General features: G+C 37.6%; 2 protein-coding genes and 1 long non-coding RNA gene across 8 annotated transcripts; 1 reads left to right on the top strand and 2 right to left on the bottom strand.

Moving 5' to 3' along the window:
• Nucleotides 1-31: 31 nt before the first annotated feature.
• Nucleotides 32-14,449, top strand: LOC111497172 (transcription factor GTE1-like). 6 transcript variants are annotated; one of them, XM_023147866.1, is made up of 9 exons: nucleotides 32-304; nucleotides 486-611; nucleotides 1,362-1,577; nucleotides 4,097-4,174; nucleotides 7,414-7,638; nucleotides 7,765-7,863; nucleotides 12,089-12,147; nucleotides 13,046-13,196; nucleotides 14,048-14,449. In XM_023147866.1, exons 2-9 carry the CDS (start codon nucleotides 486-488, stop codon nucleotides 14,240-14,242), a joined length of 1,149 nt encoding a protein of 382 aa, XP_023003634.1. In that variant the 5' UTR covers nucleotides 32-304; the 3' UTR covers nucleotides 14,243-14,449. The 6 variants fall into 6 exon arrangements, with proteins under 6 accessions (XP_023003634.1, XP_023003633.1, XP_023003632.1 ...); XM_023147865.1 differs by having other exon boundaries at nucleotides 32-308; nucleotides 458-611; XM_023147864.1 differs by having other exon boundaries at nucleotides 33-304; nucleotides 458-611.
• LOC111497174 lies at nucleotides 634-2,912 on the bottom strand. The gene is made up of 3 exons (XR_002720573.1): nucleotides 2,897-2,912; nucleotides 2,164-2,276; nucleotides 634-714 (listed from the first exon to the last, which is right to left on the bottom strand). It is a non-coding gene; the product is annotated as an uncharacterized LOC111497174 (long non-coding RNA).
• A 169-nt stretch (nucleotides 14,450-14,618) lies between the features above and the next one.
• On the bottom strand, nucleotides 14,619-19,381 carry LOC111497170 (leucine-rich repeat receptor-like serine/threonine-protein kinase BAM3). Its single transcript, XM_023147861.1, has 2 exons — nucleotides 16,606-19,381; nucleotides 14,619-15,658 (listed from the first exon to the last, which is right to left on the bottom strand). The coding sequence occupies exons 1-2, from the start codon at nucleotides 19,160-19,162 to the stop codon at nucleotides 15,321-15,323; spliced, it is 2,895 nt and encodes a 964-aa protein (XP_023003629.1). The 5' UTR covers nucleotides 19,163-19,381; the 3' UTR covers nucleotides 14,619-15,320.
• Between the last annotated feature and the right edge of the window lie 1,663 nt (nucleotides 19,382-21,044).

Below are 21,044 nucleotides of genomic sequence, written 5' to 3'. Positions count from 1 at the left end.
TTTGTTCCCAAAAACTTTGAATGTGACTAGAACTCCACAATGCCATGTTTCCATATTTATATTAAGCGAATGCAAGATGGATGATTAATTTGAAACCATTTTAAAGGTTATGAGTTATAATTGAATCATGATTCACAACACCTATTCTGAATGAAGTATACACTACACCCGCGCGTAATTCGTGTAATGGATTCATGGTCACTGCAAAGGTATATATGTATCTACAACGAGTAGTTACGGTCACAGGCACAGCAACACATTTGGTTTTTCGTACGCCTTCTGATCGTCGGCCTGGGGCGAAGTGGTAGGTAACTAGGAATTTGGTTTTCTATTATTAATTTCTAGGGTTCAATTTCTTCTTCCTCTTCTTTGTTCCTTCGACACGATTAAACCACTTTTTCATGGTTAGACGCTATTACCGATCACCAAGCCCTACTTCCACAATTTTCATGCTCAGAGTTCAAATTTGGTCGTTCTCTTGTCAGATGGAACCGGTTCCTTCTTCAATTCCAGATTTTGTTGATTCTAGACAAGGAAACGACACTGGTGATGCTGCAGAAGCGGAGGGCTTTATGCATCGTGTTGACGAGATCTCAGTTCAGATAGATAAGGTGAGGCCTCTCAGTTCAGATTGATAAGAAGTTTTTTTTTCCACGGCTTTTTCTGTATCCATGTCATATGTACTCGTTGTCTATCGTCTTTGACACACCCAACCTTGAATAATAAAAAGTGCATTAGCTTTAGAAAAGAAAATACTGGACAGGAGAAGATAAGACCTCAAAATATTGCATCGTAGGCACTGAAATATACAGTAGAGTTGATAATGTATTTAGTTGTTTTTAATAGCCAAGGTAATATAGGTCTCACTGATCACAATACCAGTCACAAAAAGCTCATCGGAAGTTTCATTTATACATATATTTTTTTATAACATATCATCATCGTTAAAATACTCCAAAGAAAAGCAATCTGGGCTATGTGATGTAGGTAGGCTTTTAACTTTTATTTTGTTAGTTAATTGGCATCAGTTTTTACTTTTTATCTTTAACTTATGGTAACTGATGTAGTTTAATCCTCCCTCCTTTAGCCTTCAGCTATTATATATAGGAGGAGGGGAGTTGCTAATTTAACGCGTACTTTTTAAATCGTTTAAAAAACTGCTTCGGGCTTATACTCCTGCATTGTGTGTCTTACCAATGCAAAGAGAATCTGATCTCGCATCTTTAAAAATTGTCCGCTTCAAACGTACTTAATATTGAATAAATTTGTTTATCTTAATTCTTATTTCTTAGGCCATCAACCTATAATTTTGCCAACTTTTTCTACTCGGATAATTTATTAGCTCTGAGCAAATCTTGCAGCTTGAGAAGAGAGTGATTGAAATTGAACAATTCTATTTGGCTAGAGGTGATGCCCAGCAGAATATTTCAAAAGCTAGTTCAACTTTGAAGGATAAGGACAAGGAAAAACATATAACCAGTATCAGGAAGCAACAGCAAGACTCCTCACGCAGGGAAGGAGCGGCTGCAAAGAGAATGCAAGAGCTTATGCGTCAGTTTGCTACAATTTTCCGTCAGGTGAGTTTAAGTTTTTTCTTCTTCTCTTTATGGTTCTTGGCTTCGGCTGCAATCTGAACTTCAATGACTGTTTTATTATGGAGGGAAAAGATACCAAATGATTAAAAGCAGGCTTCTTCGTCATAAAGAGCCTGATTTGCAATGTAGTTTTACTTACCATGGTCGGTAGGTGGATATTTTAAATTTTTTTAAGTCTATAAATTTATAAATTTTACTTTTTTTTCCTGATGTAAAACTATGAATGCCAATGCCTTGAGTTTTTACTTTCTTAAAATGTATTTTAAATTTGCATCCCCTCCTCCTGATTAGAAACTAGCTTTCATCAAGGAACACACAGAGAGCGATTGGAATGCATTGTATTTCAAGCCTAATCCCAACCCCTAAAGATTCTTTTATTATGAACATCTCTTCTGTCATGACCCCATGAATTTTGGTAGGAGCCAAATTAACTCCAAACATTTCCAAGAAATTGCTAGCTAGTTTCATTGCAAAGTAGCAACCATTTGTTCTTTTTTGTATACCAATGCAAAGTGGCAACTGCAAAGCACATGTTCGAGATCCTTCTTAGACCTCTTTTACATCTCACCTTATTAGGGACCTATAACCACGGATAAGAGGTTTGAAATAAGTCCATAACGTTTAACATCAGCAAAGAAGCCATCCAAGCACAAAACTTCGCTTTCTTCGGAATTTAGCATTCTAGATCAAGGAAAAGAAAAAAAAAAAAAGAGATAAAGCAGATCGAGTTGAGATAATACAAAAATGGAAATTTACTGAAGAACATGCTTGAAGTGAATAATTATAGAGGTGTACGAAAAGAACTTGAAAGGAAATTACTATTGATCTAGAAATCATATAAAAATGAATAATGAGCCGTGTTTACCATGAACAACTTAATGAAATGTTCAAGGAGGGGATGCAACAGGAGATGTTTTTCTATGGACTTCTAAATATAGCTTTAGAGTCCATAATCATGATCAACTGACCTTCGTATTTCCTTGTGATTATCCAATGTCTCAAAGCATTTGTCTCGAAATGTAAGTGTGACAACCTTGTGGCTAGGAGAGTTAAGTCCCTTCGTGCCATATTCTCTATGCCTAACCTCCTATTTCTCTAGATGGCATCCCTCTTTATACACTAATCTTTCCATGAAAAGCATCTTACAATTTACTTTTTAAACGACAGACAGAAATGTATAGGGTTTCACCTGATTGAAGTCATCCTCTCTCCCTTAGAAAGGAAAGACTTCTCCTTGGTCCACTGCCCATTTCTCCATGTTTTTATTTTAAACGAAAGACAAGAAATATATAGGGATTCACCTGGAGCCAACTTGACTAAAGTCATCCTCCCTCCCTTAGAAAAGAAATACTTCTCCTAGGTCCACTGCCCCTTTCTCGATGTCCATTTCCACAAGTCTACAAAAAACATCTAAGATCACTACAAAAGGGAGAATCTCCTTGTCTAAGCCCTCTAGAGGCAGAGGTCTTTTCTCTATAGTCTTCTATAGATGAAAATGTAAAATATATGCAACAAATCCAAGATCTTCATTTGCCGAGCAAACCTATTTCCAAAAGCATTTTATCTAACAATTTCCAATTCGCATGAGCGCAAACCTTCTCAAAAATCAATTTTAAAAATAATGTCCTTTTTACTTGTCGTACACTCATTTGTCTCATTTCCTCTGAGCACTTTTTCTAAAATATGTCTCTTAGTCACAGAAGCTTCCTAATTTACCAGAATTGTAGAAGAAAAAACCGTTCATCCTTCCAGTCAACATCATGGCAAAAATCTTGTACAAGCTGGCGACTTGGTTGATATGTTTAAAACTCTTCACCCTTTGAGCATAATTCTTTTCTCCTTGGACAACAAATAAACGTGAGTTTTATTCATGACTTAGTCAATGAAGCCTCTCTCCCCAAACTCCTAGAGAAATAAAGAAAATTGAAGATTTTTTTTAATAGGATGATTGTAGAACATTTATTTCTTGATTTTCACTCTTCACCACCATCATTGTATAAAACAAAACAACAAAAAGAGGTTTGAGTGTGGATTCTTGCTTTGGATTGCTTTGCAGGTGTAAATATGCCAAGCATTTATGACCACATTAGGAATACTTTCCTTGGCAGAGTTGAAGAAGATGCCTTTAAGGAGTCGCACTTTATTTTTCTGTGATGCTGAAGATTTTTAATGCTCCTTTGCCCTCATTTTTTCAAACCTGATGCTTAAATGCATAACTCGCCGTCTAGTTAGCTATTCCTCCATACATTCCTTTTAGCTCTGCATATTTTCCCTTATTCTAACAAGAGGGGAATATTGTCGCTTAGGTAGAATGTACAAGAGACTTCTGGCTGTTTGACATCAAATCATTAAGCATCTACTTGCTTGGATACAGTTTTTGCCTGTCTAAGGGTTAAAATCTGCAATTGTCTTTCATCATATCTGGGGGATAATTCTTAGTTCTTTTGTTTTACATTAACTCTTCAAGTGTCAATAATTTTGCTTAACTTGTTAATTTACAGATCAGTCAACACAAGTGGGCGTGGCCCTTTTTGGACCCTGTCGATGTTGAAGGTCTTGGCTTACATGACTATTACGAGGTACAATATCCTTCCCTTGATGTACTAATGCTATTAATATGGAGCTGGACCCGAATTTGTTTCATTATTGAATTTTGATGGAATAGACTATTTTTGTATTCAATGAATTAAAGGTAAGAATTATATAGCCCTCTTATGTTGGAGAAAGACCCATGCAAAAAGGAAAGAGGAATAAAAATAAAAATAAACTATAAACTAATTTAAGCATTTACAAGTAATATTTACTAATAATACACCAACGCTTATAATGCATCAACACAATAAGTTTGTTTAAATATATTTTTCATCGTTAGCTTGTCAATCATTCTATCAAATTGTACTTTTGGCAGTCCTTTAGTCAAAACAGCAACAATCTGCTCTGTTGTTGGGAGATAAGGGAATACACAATCCACAACCATGCCAATTTTCTCCTTTATGAAGTATTTGTTGTTGATATAGCTTAGATAGGGAAAAGATACGAGAGGGTAGGGCTGAACTTTGAAATCCGGGGGCTTTGTTCCCAAAACTCCCTTCCACCTCCCCGTCACTCACTCGTCTTTTGAGACTTTCATATGTTTTGTCTTATTATGTTAAATGGAATTATGGGCTCCATTATTAGGAGATAACAAATACATAGTGTCAATTTTCTCCTTTATGAAGTGTTTGTCAACTTAAAAAATATTTTGTTCTATCATGTTGACCTGGATTACTGGCTATGGAAATGACAACCTTGTTGTTGCATCCCGTATGGGTGCTTTCTGAAAAACTCTAAAATTTTCAAGTAGCCTTTTTATCCAACCTTCAGAAATACCGTGCCTAGCCCTGAATACTACTTCGACGCTGTTTTTGCTTTACCAAGTAACCAAGTTACCTCCAATGGTGAAACAATTGCTAGGAGTAGACCTTCTATCTGTTGTATGAACTTCAACTTGTAGATGATTGTACTTTTAAACAATATATATTTTTAACTTCTGATATCATTAGATTCTATAGGAAGCTTCAAAGTGAATTGGTCCTAACGATGGCATGAATTGACTTGCTCACAACAATAGTAATATTTGAACATGTGTGAGACAAATAGATGAGTTTTTCCATAATTTTTTGATGTCATTTTTTTACCTCGAGTAGACTTATTTCTCTAAGTAAATCAATGATATATTTTCTTTGATTCACAAAATACTGTTGGATCTTGCAAGCCCCATTCTTAGAAAGTATTTTAGTGTTCCTAGGTCCTTGATTTGAAACTCACTTGCAAGCTTCTTCTTGGCTCCAATTATACTTTTTTCTTGGCTCCAATTCTACTTTCTTCTTGGCACCAATTCTACTTTGTCATCGCATATAAGAAGAATTTCTTGTACATAAACAATAAAAAATGTTGTTTTGTTATTAGTAGAATGATTATCAAACCATACTCTTGGAGATTGTTTGAGTATATACAGAGACTTCTTTACTTGGCACGCTTTGCCTTTTTCAAGATTAATTTAAAAACTTGATGGTAAGCTCATGAACACTTCCTCAAGTTTTCCATTAAGAAAATCATTTCTATACCAAGGTCATGAAGTGACCCATCTAAATTTTTGCTAGAGATAAAAGTACTTTTTGCAATAGTTTCCTAATAATCAATCCTATAGGTAGGATGCACACCAAAATAGAAAAAAAAAAATGATAAAACAATTCAAACTGAATCAAATTTTGAGTTTATGCAGTTTGCAGTTTGGTTTGGGTCATTTGGGTTTTTTTAAATCGAAATATATGGTTTGGTTTTGGTTTTGGTTTTGGGCTCTGAAATCAAACCCAAACCCACTGAACGGCATACATATACTGTAATATTATATATTTCTGTTGCCTACCTTCCCTAGTGACATCCACAAGGCCCCAGCCCAAGCTCAATTCCCAACCTAGTCTTGGATATATAATACTATAATATTATATATAATCATATCCCTGCCTCCATGTGATTCTGCTTGGCATTTCCTTAGAAGCTCAGATGGCCGGCAGCTGGATTTGAAATTTGAAGGCTATTTTATTTTTAATTTTTAAATTAAAATGTATCTTTAAACATTTTCAACCTTTAAATTGCAAAATCAAACCATTGGTTTTTGTTGTAAGTTCAAATTAGCTTGCTGTTTTTCTTGTTTATTTTTAGAGAATTACATGTCCTTTTTATAGGGAAAGAATAAATTTAAATGTATCTTTAAGGTTTATAGTAAAAGAAAATTCAATTAGGAACCAAGACCAGATAGTTGATCCTTCACAGGGTCAAGTTGAGACTTCGATGAATGAAACTTAAAAACTCAGATATCCCTCTTTTACTTGTACTTCTTCGCAGGGCCAATTATGTTTCATCTTGATGTTTCCATGGCCATTAAAAAAGGTACTGGAAGTTGTACTAAATATCCTATTCCAAACTATGTGTCATATCAAATTTGTTAAATAGTTATAAAGCTTTCACATCTAGGATAAATGTCTTTTTATCCTATTCGTTCCAAGGAATATTCACAGGGCCTCAGAAGATCCTTATTGGAAAATATGAATTTTGGAAACTAGCAGTCCTTGTCATCATTCTTTTCTTGTCGTACTCTTTTTTCTGTGGTTCATATAGTCTATCTTAACTATCTACGGGAAAGGATGTTTCCTTTTTTCCATTAAAAAAGAGAAAAAATAGCAGAAAAAAATTTCACATGTATTATATGGAGAAAGTAGTATAATGCTCACGCTTCTTAGATTCTGCTCGCAACTCTACAGGTCTATCATCATCTTTGCTGCCATGTACAGATGGTTGACGATTGTCGTGCAAATTATGCTTCATTGCTTAATTATACCTGCAGTATTAATTTTAGAATATTATTGTGAGAAGAGAGCATAGAGATGAGGGAGGAGGATTGGTTTCACTGGCATTGTTTCCATCTCTACTTTATTGTGTGCTTTCTTTACTCTTCGTTAACCATCCTTTGAGTTGGTGACCACATCTGTACGCATATAATGGAGCAGTAATTTGTCCCTGCTTCTTAGATATTTGCATTGCAATTATTGGTTATGCTGCAGATGCTGCTGTTAGTTGGGTAGGTAGGATGGTTGCTTGCATCTAAATGACGTCCTCGGTTTGGCAATACTAGAGGCACTTGTTTATGACTAGTATTGGATTAGATATGCTAGTTTTAAATTTTTTCACTTTGTGTGGAATATGGCATCTACCTTTCTTTATTCATCTTTGTTGATGGTATCTTTACTGCATGCTCCTTCAATTGCTACTGGTTTAGGTTATTGACAAACCAATGGATTTTAGTACAATTAAAAACAAAATGGAAGCCAAAGATGGTTCTGGGTACAAGAATGTCCGTGAAATATATGCTGATGTGAGATTGGTTTTTAAGAATGCAATGAGATATAACGATGAAAAGAATGATGTTCATGTGATGGCAAAAACCTTGCTGGAAAAATTTGAAGAGAAGTGGCTGCAGCTTTTGCCCAAAGTTGCCGAGGAGGTAATATTTACCCTATCTATGGCTGCTTTTAACCTACATGCTTTAATGACTTGTGTGTTTTCCACTAGCCTGAGTTCTGAACATTAAACGTGGTTTCCATTAAAGAAAATGTTCATGCTTTTTCAGGAAAAAAGAAAAGTGGAGGAAGAAGTCGAGTTTCAGTTTGATATGCAGCATGCACAGGAGGCAGCTTACGCTAACATGGCAAGAGATATAAGCAATGAGGTTAGGAATTATTAAGTTTATTTATTCATTTATTTTTTTGAGGGTAAATGACTTTTTAAATATTAGGATTTATTGGTATCTACGTATAAAAAGTGATAGGTTAGCTTTTTAAAGTTTTCAAACATTGGAGAAAAAACAAGAAATACTCGCCTAAAAAAACAACTAAAAATATGAACCAGAAACACCAAACCAAAATGGGGACTCCATTGATCTCTTCTCTAGATCCTCTTCACAAGTTCTTTCTTTTCAATTCTGTTTTTTTAGGTCTCATTTATGTTGGGTAGTGTCTCTAAAAAATATGGAGTTAAGTAGTTGTTGCATGGAGAAGCTCTTCTCTATCCTTTTTTCGAATAATGAGTTTTTCACGGTAAAAGAAAAGTCTGAAGCTGTCTATTTTCCATCTTTATTTGTCTCAGGCAACTCTTTGGCTTGAAAAGGCTGTAGACACGCCAAATGTTCACTTTCTTAGACACGCCAAAGGTGATTTTGGGATTAGCAGATTAGTAACAAGTGAAATCTTTATGGTTGGGTTCTTGAACGCAACCCCATCAATATTTAGGGCAAGAGGAATGTTGTAATGGTTCCCGTTGGTAAATAAAAGAGGTTGGCGTGTTTATTGGGAGATGATTCATACTGCCTTATGCAAGAGTTCTTTAGGCAGGATTGTGCTGCACGAAGTTTTGGATTGAAGACCAACAATTGACTAGTTAGGGAGAGGAAGTTTTCTTTGGAGACCATTATACCAAGGATTTTTCAGGGAACGCTATCATTTGATGACTTTCCAAATTCTATTGATCTAAAAAGAATATTGTAGGTGATAAAAGAAGAAGGATTTTCTATGATACAAGAGTAAGAATCACAAATGAATTTAATCTCTCATCAGTTTCAAGGAATTATTAGACTTCAAAAGGAGATACCATGGTTAATTTAAATGTCGATATGAATGTTCCTCTGGTTGATAATGAGTTTTTGAGTCACAGTTCTGCTTACGTCCAAGGATCGACTCTATTCTCAGATGGGAAGACAAAAATTATGAGAGAAGGGGAAAAGTTGGCTAATGATTCTCTCTCCGATTTCCAATGGGAAAAAATTAATCCAGACAGAGAATGTTGCATTAATTGAAGGAAGTCTGCTTGGAAAGGAAACTTTGCGCCCGCCTATAGATGTCCCAACTGCCGTCAACTTTTCTCATAAATCAAAGGAGGGTTTATCTGATGTAGGGCCCACGTTTAAGGCAACGGTTGAAGAGTTTTCCTCGGTTTTTGACACTTGAGAAAATCGGAGCATTGGAAGTAAAAGACCGTTTTATTAATGCATATTCGGAATTTTATGCTAGGAAAGTCTTCAGGCCTTTGGCATTTCAAAGTCCTTGATCTATCCTCATTTAATGATGATGTTATTGAAGAATCATGCTTCAACCTTTTGATTCAATCAACTGATGATACAAACTCTAAGGCCTCAACTCAGTTTTTAGAAGCCAATCAGAGTAATATTAGCCCTGCAGGATCTCATTTTGTTATTGAAGAATCATGCTCCAAATTTTTTATTCAATCAACTGTTTATACAAGCTCTATGGCCTCAACTCAGCTTTTAGAAGCCAATCAGTGTAATATTAGCCTTGCAGGATCTCATTTTGTTATTGAATAATCATGCTCCAAATTTTTATTCAATCAACTTTGGTACAAGCTCTGCCTAGACTCAGTTTTTAGAAGCCAATCAGTGTATTATTAACGTTGCAGGATCTCATTTTGTCCATGTTTTACTAAATCCATATGAAGGCAATGACTCATTTCAGAAAAACTCTTTCCTTGGCTTTATTGACTTTGATGAAGAATCTGTAGTCAGTTTTAAGTTGTGTAGAGATTGATCTACAACATTTTGATAATCCATTGGATGATACGGTCATTTTGATAATGTATTGCCGGTGGGGTTCTTGGGAGTTGAAGCAATTATTTCTAATTTGTTGTAGGCAGTGGTGTTAAGAGTCCTTTATTGGTGAGCCTTTGCATGACTTCTTAATGGATCAATTAAGGCCGGCCTTTTGAATTTTTCAAGCATCCAACCACCTTTTGATGGTTTCTCTGTAAAAGTTGAAGTGTTTTTGAAGATTCCTTTGATCTCTTTTCTTCGGCCACTTCTTTTATGAAATCTCTCAAGAAGGTATCCTATTTTGATCTAAGGAGCACGTTGTTATCTCATCATTCTCATTAATATGGCTAGTTTCATTACTATGCCTAGTTTAGAAGATTCTGCATTGATGGTTTTATTTTTGGAAGTGATTTTTGATTCCTTAATTAACAGCACCAAGTCAATTTGTTTTGGCATTAGTTTCAAGCTCTTTGAGTTTCAAGTTTGGTCCTTGGTTGGAAGTCTCTCTCCTCTTTGCCCTTCGCAAAATTTATGCTGTTTGTCTCTTGGAGGGATCTTTTTATCTCTTGGAGTTTTGTAGCAGTGCTCCATTCTCAGATAATTTTTGAAGTTTTTTTCTATCGTGGCTGCTTTGAATTGCCCATTTGCTATCATACTTTCCTATGGGTATTCTTTATCTTAGCTTTTATTTGTTTTCTCTTTCCAAGGCATAGTTCCTGTGTATTTTCTTTTTTGGAGCCTGTATCTTGAGCATTAGTCTCTTTTTCACCTTTTCAATGAAAAGTTATGTTTTTTTTTACTTAGATTTTTCTAGTTCATAACTTGAGGATGTAGTCGACTCAAAGAGAGGTGGAGGATCTTCTTCGTAATTCTTTTGTGAAAACTGTCACCTGCCGCTTGTCATGGTTTGCTAGCTTTTGTGCTTTTGTTTGGGGTTTTTTTTTTAGGGAGAAAGTAATAAAAGTTTTAGAGGGATCGAGATACCTTGAGGTGAGAGAGTAATGCTCATACAATCTCACACGGCAGAGAGAGAGACAAATAACAAAAGAAAAAAAGCCACACCACAAAACTGATAAAATCTAAGAAAAACTAACCCCAAAAAGGAAGCAAGAGAAACGGATTCAAAATAGACTAGCTCGTGGAGAAACATGCTTGCTAAGATTCTTTAAGGCCAAAGCAAACTCCACATAAACTGAACCAAAGAATGCTTGATGAAGAGCCCACACTCCACCAAGCAAAAGAGAACTGAACCAATATAAAACGAACTTCAAAGGGAAAACCTTAGAAAAGTTCTGACTATGACTGCTTCAATTGCCAAACCCCGAGAGATTTTTGAAATATACATCGTGAGAAAATGTCAAAATCTTCAACGAACAATGGAACCTTAAGACAAAACCAAACCCCTCAACTATTAAAGGTTCCATACTCCACCCGGCAAAAACCTAAACTTGGGTCAACCAGGCTAGAGAGGCAACATCAAAAACTGCTGCCACAACGAGGACCGTTGAAAACCCTGCCAATAGACTGCCACAATGACCAAAAGCTCAAGATCCCACAAATAAGATGAAAAAGATCCTTCAACATGGCAAGGAGATACTAAATCCGAAACTACAAAAACAACCACTGAAGCGAATGAAAGCTATCTTGCAATAGTTGGAGAGCAAGGAGGGATTTCTCAATAAAGGAAGAAAACTTCTCAAATCATGAAAGGCTATCGGAGGAGTGATCTTTCTCAATATCCTTTAAATCATCATTACTGATTTTCTTTGCACCAGGACTGACTTAATCACGAAAAAGAGAGCCAACATCATCAAGGAAATCATCCTCAGAGGGAGGGATCACCTCTGCTTCAATGGGATTTAGATGATCTTCTAAATCTAAATTACACATGCTGATATTTTGATCTTCATAATTTTTTTTTATCCAAATCCTCCATCCCAAGCTCAACGTAATTTATTCTTAAGCCCATCATTTGTCGACTTAAATACACCAAAAGGATAAAACGGAGACAAAAAAAAGAGGATTTTTTCATTAAATTTGAATCCGGAGATTAAAAGCCAACCTTACCCTTATTAGGTTGTAAATCCTTTTCTCTCTCTAAGGAACCCAAAAGACTTAGGCGTATCCACCACGATGGTGGTCAAACCATTTCTTTCAACTTTGGGATCCCAAATTGCAAATATCTTATTTACTTTCAATAATAGAAACTTCAAAATAAACTTAGGAATATCTACCACGATTTCTTCAAAAGGACTTCAGTTTGAAAAATAAAAATACCAATTTTTCATCAGCTTGTTTGTGATATTATGTGTCCTTATTTGATGCTCTGAATTAATTATTGTACAATTGTTTCCAGATTTCTGAGGCCGATATGAACTTGAAGGGTCTCAGGGAAATGGTTATCCAGAGATGCAGGTTTGTCAATGTAAAATATGTCTATATGTGGCATAAATTTACGAAAGATTTAGTGGGTTTGTTGTGGATGCAAAAATTATCAAGTGGCATGGGGAGGTATTTGGATAGTATTTCTTGCTAATGACTGGAAAGAAGATCAATATCATTGCCCTCAAAGTAAACAATATAAACGGGTGGTGTTTGCTTAGCTCATTTGAGATCGTTGTGTGAGGTTTGTTTTTGGGGTATTCATGGGTTGCGTTAAATGTCTTGGTCCCAACTTATATGAACCTGGCTTGGTCATGGAGCCAACACAACTCTATTTGCGACCTGCAATAGGCCTTATCACTGAAATTATCTTTTTGGTGGGATGATCACTTTAGAAAGAAAGACTGTCCATCTTTATTTAATATCAAGACAAATATGATTGGACTGAGGAGTTTTCATAAAACTTTGTAGCTGATTTAAAATTTTTGAACTATCCAATCCAAACTATTTAGGTTGGGTTGGGTTGAATTATAAACATGTATGTTTAGAGTAGAGCTTTGGTGGTTAATGTTGATAATTTCCTCTCGCGCACAGACTGGCTTAACAATTAAGATCGAGGATTTGGACCTCATACCTCTTGGTCAAGGGTTATGATGAGACTAGTTGAACCAGGATAATGGGAGATTAAATGTAGATTAATTATTGTTATTATGTTTAGATTTATATTCATGCGGATGCCTTATTTTCATAGTTGATTTCATTAATAAAATGTTTTGTAGAGAAAAATTGTATGGACAATTTTTTATCCTATTCATTCTGAATGTTATGAGTGTTGGATAAGATTTAAATCTTCTTTTTTAGCGTCCATGGGTATGTTAAAACAACTGTTGCCACTTAGTACTCTTTCTTGTGTGGCAACAATGTCTCTTAGGAAAATGTCCACCGAAGAGAAGAGAAAACTTGGAATAGCTCTCACCCGATTGTCGCCTGAAGATCTCACGAAGGCCCTAGAAATAGTTGCTGAGAATAATCCAAACTTTCAAGCAACTGCTCAGGAAGTGGACCTTGACATTGATGCTCAGGTCATGATCTCTCTATGTTTTTTATGTTTCCTTCATTTCAATTCTATGATGTTATTTATACTGTTAGATAGGAAATGTTGGGCACGTTGTTCATTTTTGGTCGTGCTACTAGTCATCGGCATTTATAGCATGATCATCTACCCATGCTGAAGATAGGCACAGAAGTTTTTAGTACCTCATTGTTTATGACTTTCTGATAAATTTTGGAGGGTTACTTATAAAAGTAAATTTAAATTACAAGCTTAGACCAAAATTTTTAGGTTTGTTTCCATTAACTTTTCAAATTTTAAAAGTGATTTAACAAGTTTCTCAACTTTTAATTTTGTATTAATATGAAAACTTTAAAAGTGACTTAATAAGTTTCAACTTTTAATTTGGTATTAATAGACACGAACTCTTAAGTTAAATGACCTAACTTATAGTTTAACGTATTAGTTGAAGGACTAAACTTAAACTTGTAGTTTGACTTAAAACTTAATAAGAATCCTTTTGGCATAACATACTACTATTACTTGCATTTAGATCTATGTTGCCAAAATTAGTGTCACATGCTGGTCAATTCACGATTTGTGAACAATAAGAAGAAAGTAGGCTATGACGTAAGAGCATAATCTAGACTCTTTGCTATATCGCTATTCCGCCCAGAACAAAAGGATCAAACACTGGTTTTTCCTAAAATAATGTCTCTCCTAGTAATCTATTCATTTTCTTCCAAGGTTTAGTGTAGTACTTCATTCTTAGATTTTGGGGATTTTGGGGAGTACTTCATTCTGATAATATTTTGATGACTAGTAATCTATTCATTTTCTTCCAATGTTGGTGTGATAAATATTTTCATTCTTTTGGTTCAGAATGAGTACACATTGTGGCGGTTAAAAGTTTTCGTTAAAGATGCGCTTGCTATAAAAAGCAGGAGTGCTGTAGCCATCGACTCCGTCGACAATGATAACATTGATGATAACAAGAAGAATAACTCGAAAGGGAGAAGAGAAATTTGTGATGCCGTTGTCAAATCTGCTATAAAAAGGACTAAAAAAGTTGTCTAATATGTATTCGACTATTGTTGGCACTAATGACGTTCTTTGCATACAGTCATCAGTTTGTAATTAGAGTGAGAAAGATGAAGCTACTTGCACCAGGTGGTTATTTCCATCTGCCTATTGAATACGTTGTGTGTGTGTGTGTGTGTGTGTGTGTGTGTGTGTGTGTGTGTGTGTGTTTGTGTATAAAGCTTCCTATTGAATATGCCCTAATAAACGCTCTTCTTAAATAGTTGAAAATTTAACAATTGCCCCAAATGAGCATCTTGATTCTTATCTCTAAGATCGAGTGCAGAGGGCTCCGAAATTCACAGGAAACTAGTTGAAACTGATTAAAGAAAAGGAAGTCTACTATGAATGTTCAAATTGGATAAGGACTTGATTTGTAGAGAAAATTGATTCAACTTTTAGATCTGACCACCCGGAAAGGTACCCACAAGGCAGCGACAATTTAACAAAGCCCGTTTGAAAAAGAAATTGATGCAACGGTCTTGAACGCACCTATCTTGAACCCAACACAGTTTACTCATTACAAGTTATAGTAGTTGGTTCGTTGCATCTATTGAAGAACACACCTATCTTGAACCCAACACAGACATCAGTTCTTGTTTTGATGTGCTGATCAGCATTATTTTCTTGTCGTTATTGTTTATATCATTTTGATTGTTTGAAGTCACTCTTCAATTCTTCTTTGACGTTTGCTTGTTGGGTAGCTCTTGATTGGCTGTGTTTTGTTTTATTGCCATGAAATGCTGTTTGCTACATTGAAGTGAGGCAGCATGCAGTGCCTCGCATAGTGAAACAAAGCTTCATGTCAACCGCTCCCACAATCATCACCACTTTGACACACACACACACACACATATATTTATATATAACCGAAAATGAAATGTGGAAAAAGAAAACGAGAAAAAGAAAAGGACAAACTTTCATCGGCATGCCATCTTCGATCACAACAACCCCACTTAGCATCATATAACCGGTGAACTAGAGGCTAAGATTGCAGCTCATGTAGAATAGAACTGAATCTTCAATCTATCGATGGCTATGGCGTTGATATTTGAGTATAGGCAAATAGTTAAGGTCAATGCATGTGGAAGGTATTTGGTTGATGGGCTTGTGCAAGCATTTGAAGCACTTCTCTCATTGTTGGCCGCTCCACGCTATGTTCTTGGACGCATAACATAGCAACGAAAAACATCTGCTTTGCTTCATCTATAGGTATGTTACTCAACCTTTGATCCAATATCTTAACAACTCCTTCTTTAGTAGAGTTGGTTTGGATCTTAGTCCATTGGACGATGTCCAAACCATCTTCCCCGAAATTGCCCACGGGCTTTCGCCCTGTTATAAGCTCCAGCAACACTACACCGAAACTATAAACATCACTTTTTTCATCCACTTTTAATGTGTATGCATATTCTGTTGCAAAAAAGAGAAGTTGTTAGTTTGAAAATTCACGAGGGGGAAACAAATTTACAGCTTGAGCTTGATGGGAAAACTCAATGGATGTACAGCAATATAGGTTATAGAATTTGATTGGTGTAAGGAGGAGGAATGGGCAATTCTATAAAAACAGTGATAATCTTAATTAACATGGGAAAATGAAAATGAAAGGGAAAGGGAAAAGGGAAAAGGAATGTGATGGTATAAATGTGTGTTGTTTGTGGGCGCTCCATGTTTTTAGGGTCAGAAGAAAAGGAGGAGGTATAGTTTGGAGTTTGGTGATTGGGAAAATTTTGTGTTGTAGTGAAAAAGGATTTTGTGTTGTAGTGAAAAAGGAGGCGTTGGATTGGCGAGGCTGGGGAAATGAGAGGTGGGGCTATGATTTCAAGATGACCAAAAGCTCATGTCTCCAGTTAATATACAGTAGAGCACAAGAAAGAAAAAGGGTAAAGCCCAAATTTCCTTTGTGTTAGTGGATTCCTTCTCCCCTTTGCCTTTGTTGGAATTGGAATCCTCACCACTATTTTCTCTTTATTTGGGTAAAGGAAAAGGAAAAGGCAAAGGTAAAGGCAAAGGCAAAGGCAAATTCCTCTCCACTTTTCTCCCTTTAGTTTGTTTTATATTTCGCCTGTGGGGTTCGGGAACCGATAATGGAATTAAAAGAGCACCCAGTGGCAGTGGCAGTGGCAGTGGCAGTGGCAGTAGCACTGGGGAGACTCAGTTCACCGACCCCGACCCCGACCCAGCAGGAATAACGTACAAAGAAACAGGCAGCAGGCCCAGGCATTCACTCTATTCGATTCAGACCGCCAGTTGTAGCATTGCACTTCTAACTTATAAGGTAAGTGGGTGATGAATGAATCTGATCAAGCCAAGCTTAAGCCCAAATGAACAAAATAACAAACATGAAACNAGACACATACCTGGAGCAATATACCCGTAAGAACCGGCTATGACAGACATGCACTCCGATGTTCCGTTGTCTTGCAGGAACTTGGCCAACCCGAAGTCCGCTACATGAGCCTCGTAATCTGAGTTGAGCAGAATGTTGTTGGACTTGACGTCTCTATGAATTATTAGGGGGGAACAATCATGGTGCAAATAGCAAAGCCCTTTGGCCGCTTCTATAGCTATCTTCAGCCTGGTTCCCCATTTCAGGCAACCACCCCTCTTTTCATGGAGAACTTCTCCCAAACTTCCATTGGGCATGTACTCGTAAACCAGCAGATTGGTCTGCTTATTGGAGCAAAATGCAAGCAATCTCACGATGTTCCTATGACGGATTTTGCCCAGCGTCTGTATCTCCGCCGACAGACCGTTGTCATGGGAGGATCCCTTGTTTATGGCCAACAGCTTTTTTATGGCTACTTGTTCTCCACTTGGCATGACTCCTCTGTACACAATTCCAGCTCCACCTTTTCCAATTATGTTGTTCTCTTTTACGCACTCTATGATGTCCTTGCTTCCAAATTCCAGCTTCTGGAATGCTGCTAGCTTCCACGAACTTGATTTCTTCTTCGCCTTCCTTGTCTGAATAATTGCCAGAGCTGCAAATATTACTGAACACATCAATAGTCCCAAAGCAAACACAAGCTTATATTTCCCAACAGTTTTGGAATTGGCGGGCGTTGAGGTTTGAGATTTAGAGGTTGACACGTTGCAGGGATTCAACGCGGATCCACACAGTTGAGGGTTGCCCTCGAAGGATGTGGAATTGAAGAGTAGAAACTGACCAGTTTCGGGAATAGGACCAGACAAGTCATTGTGGGAAAAGTCCCCACAAGTCAGGCTCTTTATAGACCCAATTTCCTTCGGAAGGCTCTGGTTCAGATGGTTCCAAGACAGGTTCAGATAATTCAAGATGCGAATCTGTGAGATTTGAACTGGGATTGGAGAGGTCAGGTGATTAAGGCTCAAATCCAGGTAAGTGAGGGAGACACAAGCACCCAGTTCAGGTGGGATTCTACCGGAGAAGTTGTTGCTGTTCATGTCTAGCTTGAGAAGATTTCGCAGTTTGCCTATTTCAGAAGGAATGTCCCCGGAGAAACGGTTTCCACGCAGAAGCAGAATCTGCAAGTTTGTGAAGTTTCCGATGGAGGTGGGAAGGGATCCAGAAAAGCGATTGTTGGAAAGGTTTAGCTGGCCGAGTTTAGATGTGAGTGGACGCATTCGCATATCTTGTGGAAGGGGTCCACTCAGGTAGTTGTTCTGCAATTCCACGAGGGAGAGCTGTGGCAAGTAAAGCAGCCCCTCTGGGATTGGCCCCGTCAAATAATTCTGGCCCATCCGAACTCTCACAAGCGTCTGGCATCGTCCTAGATCACGTGGCAGAGGCCCAAACAGAAAATTGTTCAGTAAAATCAAGATCTTCAGCCTTCCTCCCAAGCACAGACGCTCCGGGACCAGTCCTGTGAGCTTGTTGGTGGACAAGTCAAGCTCCGTCACTCTCCCATTCTCACCAAGCTTTGATGGAATGGCTCCAGTGAAGTTATTTTGCCACACCTTCAGAACCTCCAACTTGGGAAGATCGGCTAGACCCTCAGGAATCTCTCCATGAAACTTGTTCATGAACAAGTTCAAGAGCAAAAGCTGGCGGAGGTTTGCAAATTCAAGGGGGACCTCTCCAGTTAGTTCGTTGTTAGAGAGGTCAAGCGAAACCAAGCTGCTCAAGTTGCCCAACTGAGGAGGAATAGAACCAGTGAGCTGATTTGTCTGCAAGAACAGAGTGTCTAACTTGTTGAGGTTCCCCAACTCGGGTGGGATTGGACCCCGTAAACTACAACTGGCAAGGTCGAGATGATTCAAATTCTCAAGCTTTCCGAGTTCAGAGGGTATTCCACCCTCAAACTCATTGAAGTATCCTAAATAAAGCCGCTGTAGGTTGGTTAGATTGCCGAGCTCAGTGGGAATGGGACCTCCCAGGTCATTGCCGCCAAGCGACAGGTAAGTGAGCTTCCCCATCGCACCATAGCTTCGGGGGATTCCACCGCTAAAGAAATTTCCGCCAAGATTTAAATGCTTTAAACTGGGAAGTTGAGGGACGGCCGTAGGGAGCGACCCATTGAAGTTGTTATTGTAAGCATCAAATACCTGCAGCAGTTTGAGTTGAGAGTAGTCCCAGTGGAGTTGTCCACTGAGCTGATTGTTGGAGATGTTGAGAAAGCGAAGGTTGGTTAGGTTGTGAATTAGAGGGGGGAAGGTCCCGGAGAGGTTGGAATTGGAAATGTCCAGCGACACTAGTGATGTGTTCATGTGGTCGCATTGAATTCCAGTCCAAGAGCAGAGGGAAGAGTAATTTGAAGCATTCCAGTCCAGGAGCAAGGGAGTGGGTTGATCGAAACACTGTTTGATGGAAACCAGAAGAGAAGCTTGTGCCTTGAGGGATAGAGAGTGGGAGAAGGCACAAGGAAGGAGGAGCAACGCAAGTGTAAGCGTTAGAGGGGTGAGAAGGAACTTCAAATGGGAAGCTGCAGCAGCCATGGGAGGGGAGGGTGTGGTAGTGACTTCAATCACTCACAGTCCGTATTTTCTATTCCAGCTTCTGGAGGCAAGCTGCTAACATTCAGAGAGAGAGAGGGAGTTGGAATGAATTGCATTATATAGGGGTGCACAACATTGCACATTAGCAGCAACATCCAAGGCCATCTCTATTCCCTTTTGGTTCTGTCTGCCTGGGGTATTGCATATATGGGATTCATCTTTAACTTTAGGAAAAGAGAAGAAAAATAAGCAAGGGAAAAAGAAAAGCAAAAGCAAAAGCAAAAGCAATGTTTGGATAAAGATGCCAAATCATATGCCGTTGGATCATATCAAAATTTGAAAGGGGAAGGCCTTGAAAGAGTAAGATTACAAGAATGGCCTCCCAAAATACTTTTTCTGAATCAAAGTGGAAAAAGTAGACAGAGGAAGCAGGGGAAGGATGTTTAGGTTTTTGTTACTTTGTTCAAAGTTAATTACAAAAGTCATCTGCTTCTGAGACTGATCCGTCGGGACTCAAAAAAACTTCATATTTAAACTTCAACTAAAGGGAGTTTCAGATTTGGCTTTGTTCCTTCTCATCTATTATTTAGTTTGAATTCAAAAAAATTGTAAGACATCTATGGACTAATGATCAAATGTTCATCCATCGGTTAAAGCCTAGCCCAGTAAGGCTTAGTTTGAGATGGTTGTAGACAAATCCATTAGGAGGCAACAATAGGTCAAGGGATGTTAGATGACTTGTGAGGTCTTGAATGCACTAGTAGTTTCAATACCTTACCCCAAATAATAAGGTTGAGATTTTTCAATAGGCAAAATATGCAAATAATTAAGGATGCTTTTATTAATTCCAGGTTATTGCTATCTTTCAAAGTGTAGCAAAAAATATGAGTAGGATCATACACCAAGATGTACAAGTGATTATATCATACAACAAACGTTACAAAATAATTTCAGATCTCTCAATATAGTAGTTTAACTTCCATTAAACCACTCAAGTCAAGACATCCCATCCCAATATAGTAGTTTAACTTTCATCATACCACTCATTTAATCACGATCTTATAAGAATAATGAGAATGTTGAAGGAATCAATAGACAAACAAAGCTGGGGCTAAACAACGCAGTCAAGATAAACATAAACCACCACCGTAATTTGCATATTAAAAAACCCTCTCCAAGTAGCTTTGAATCGCCCATTATTTTCTTGGCCTTTTGTATTGAAGTGTGCTGGAGAGCGGTGATGTGGCTAAAGAGAATGCTGGCCTGGGAGCAACGACGAATGATATCTGGAGAACGGTGTCCGCTGGAAGCTGATGGTGGTGGCCGCCGGCTGGAAGAGTGCTGGTGTGATGGCAGTGGCTAGAGAACGCCAGAGCAAGGATAGGGTGATCGGTGAAGGCGAGCGAACCAAACAAGGGACTTGGATTGGTTTTTTTTACTGTTTTTTAGCCAAAAACCGGATCAAACCAAACAGTTCCAGTTTTCTCTAGATACAAACCAAGTCCAATTTCATGCTACAAAATTGAAACAATTCACTGAATCGACATGGTTCAGTTTGGTTCTTCGGTTTTACAATTTTTGGTTGCATCCTCCTGACGAGTCAATATTTTCTTCTTTTGCGTCTTTAACGCCAAGGGTGGAAGCGTTTCCACAAAACAATTTTATCAATCGAAGTTCAAACCACACTGCTTAGTAGGAGCTACTAAATTGGACCGTAACATGAATCCGGACAGTTTTCATAATACAAATACGTTCAAAAACCACATTGATGGTACAAAGAAAGCTGGCTAAAGTTCTAATGCAAAAACTAGGCTTTGCTTTCTATTAGTACCAACGGATGGGAACAACCAAACAAAAATAATAATAAAAAAAAAAAAAAAAA

Source organism: Cucurbita maxima, unplaced genomic scaffold (genome assembly GCF_002738345.1).
Source record: "Cucurbita maxima cultivar Rimu unplaced genomic scaffold, Cmax_1.0 Cma_Scf00023, whole genome shotgun sequence".
Taxonomy (NCBI): domain Eukaryota; kingdom Viridiplantae; phylum Streptophyta; class Magnoliopsida; order Cucurbitales; family Cucurbitaceae; genus Cucurbita; species Cucurbita maxima.
The sequence above is the reverse complement of the archived record's forward strand: the minus strand, read 5'-3'. Positions and strand labels throughout refer to the sequence as shown.

Coding starts and splice junctions, on each gene's coding strand:
- LOC111497172 (XM_023147863.1), top strand. CDS start 402: ATGGTTAGACGCTATTACCGATCACCAAGCCCTACTTCCACAATTTTC. Junction 612..1,361: donor TCTCAGTTCAGATAGATAAG/GTGAGGCCTCTC, acceptor CAAATCTTGCAG/CTTGAGAAGAGAGTGATTGA. Junction 7,639..7,764: donor TGCCCAAAGTTGCCGAGGAG/GTAATATTTACC, acceptor ATGCTTTTTCAG/GAAAAAAGAAAAGTGGAGGA.
- LOC111497170 (XM_023147861.1), bottom strand. CDS start 19,162: ATGGCTGCTGCAGCTTCCCATTTGAAGTTCCTTCTCACCCCTCTAACG.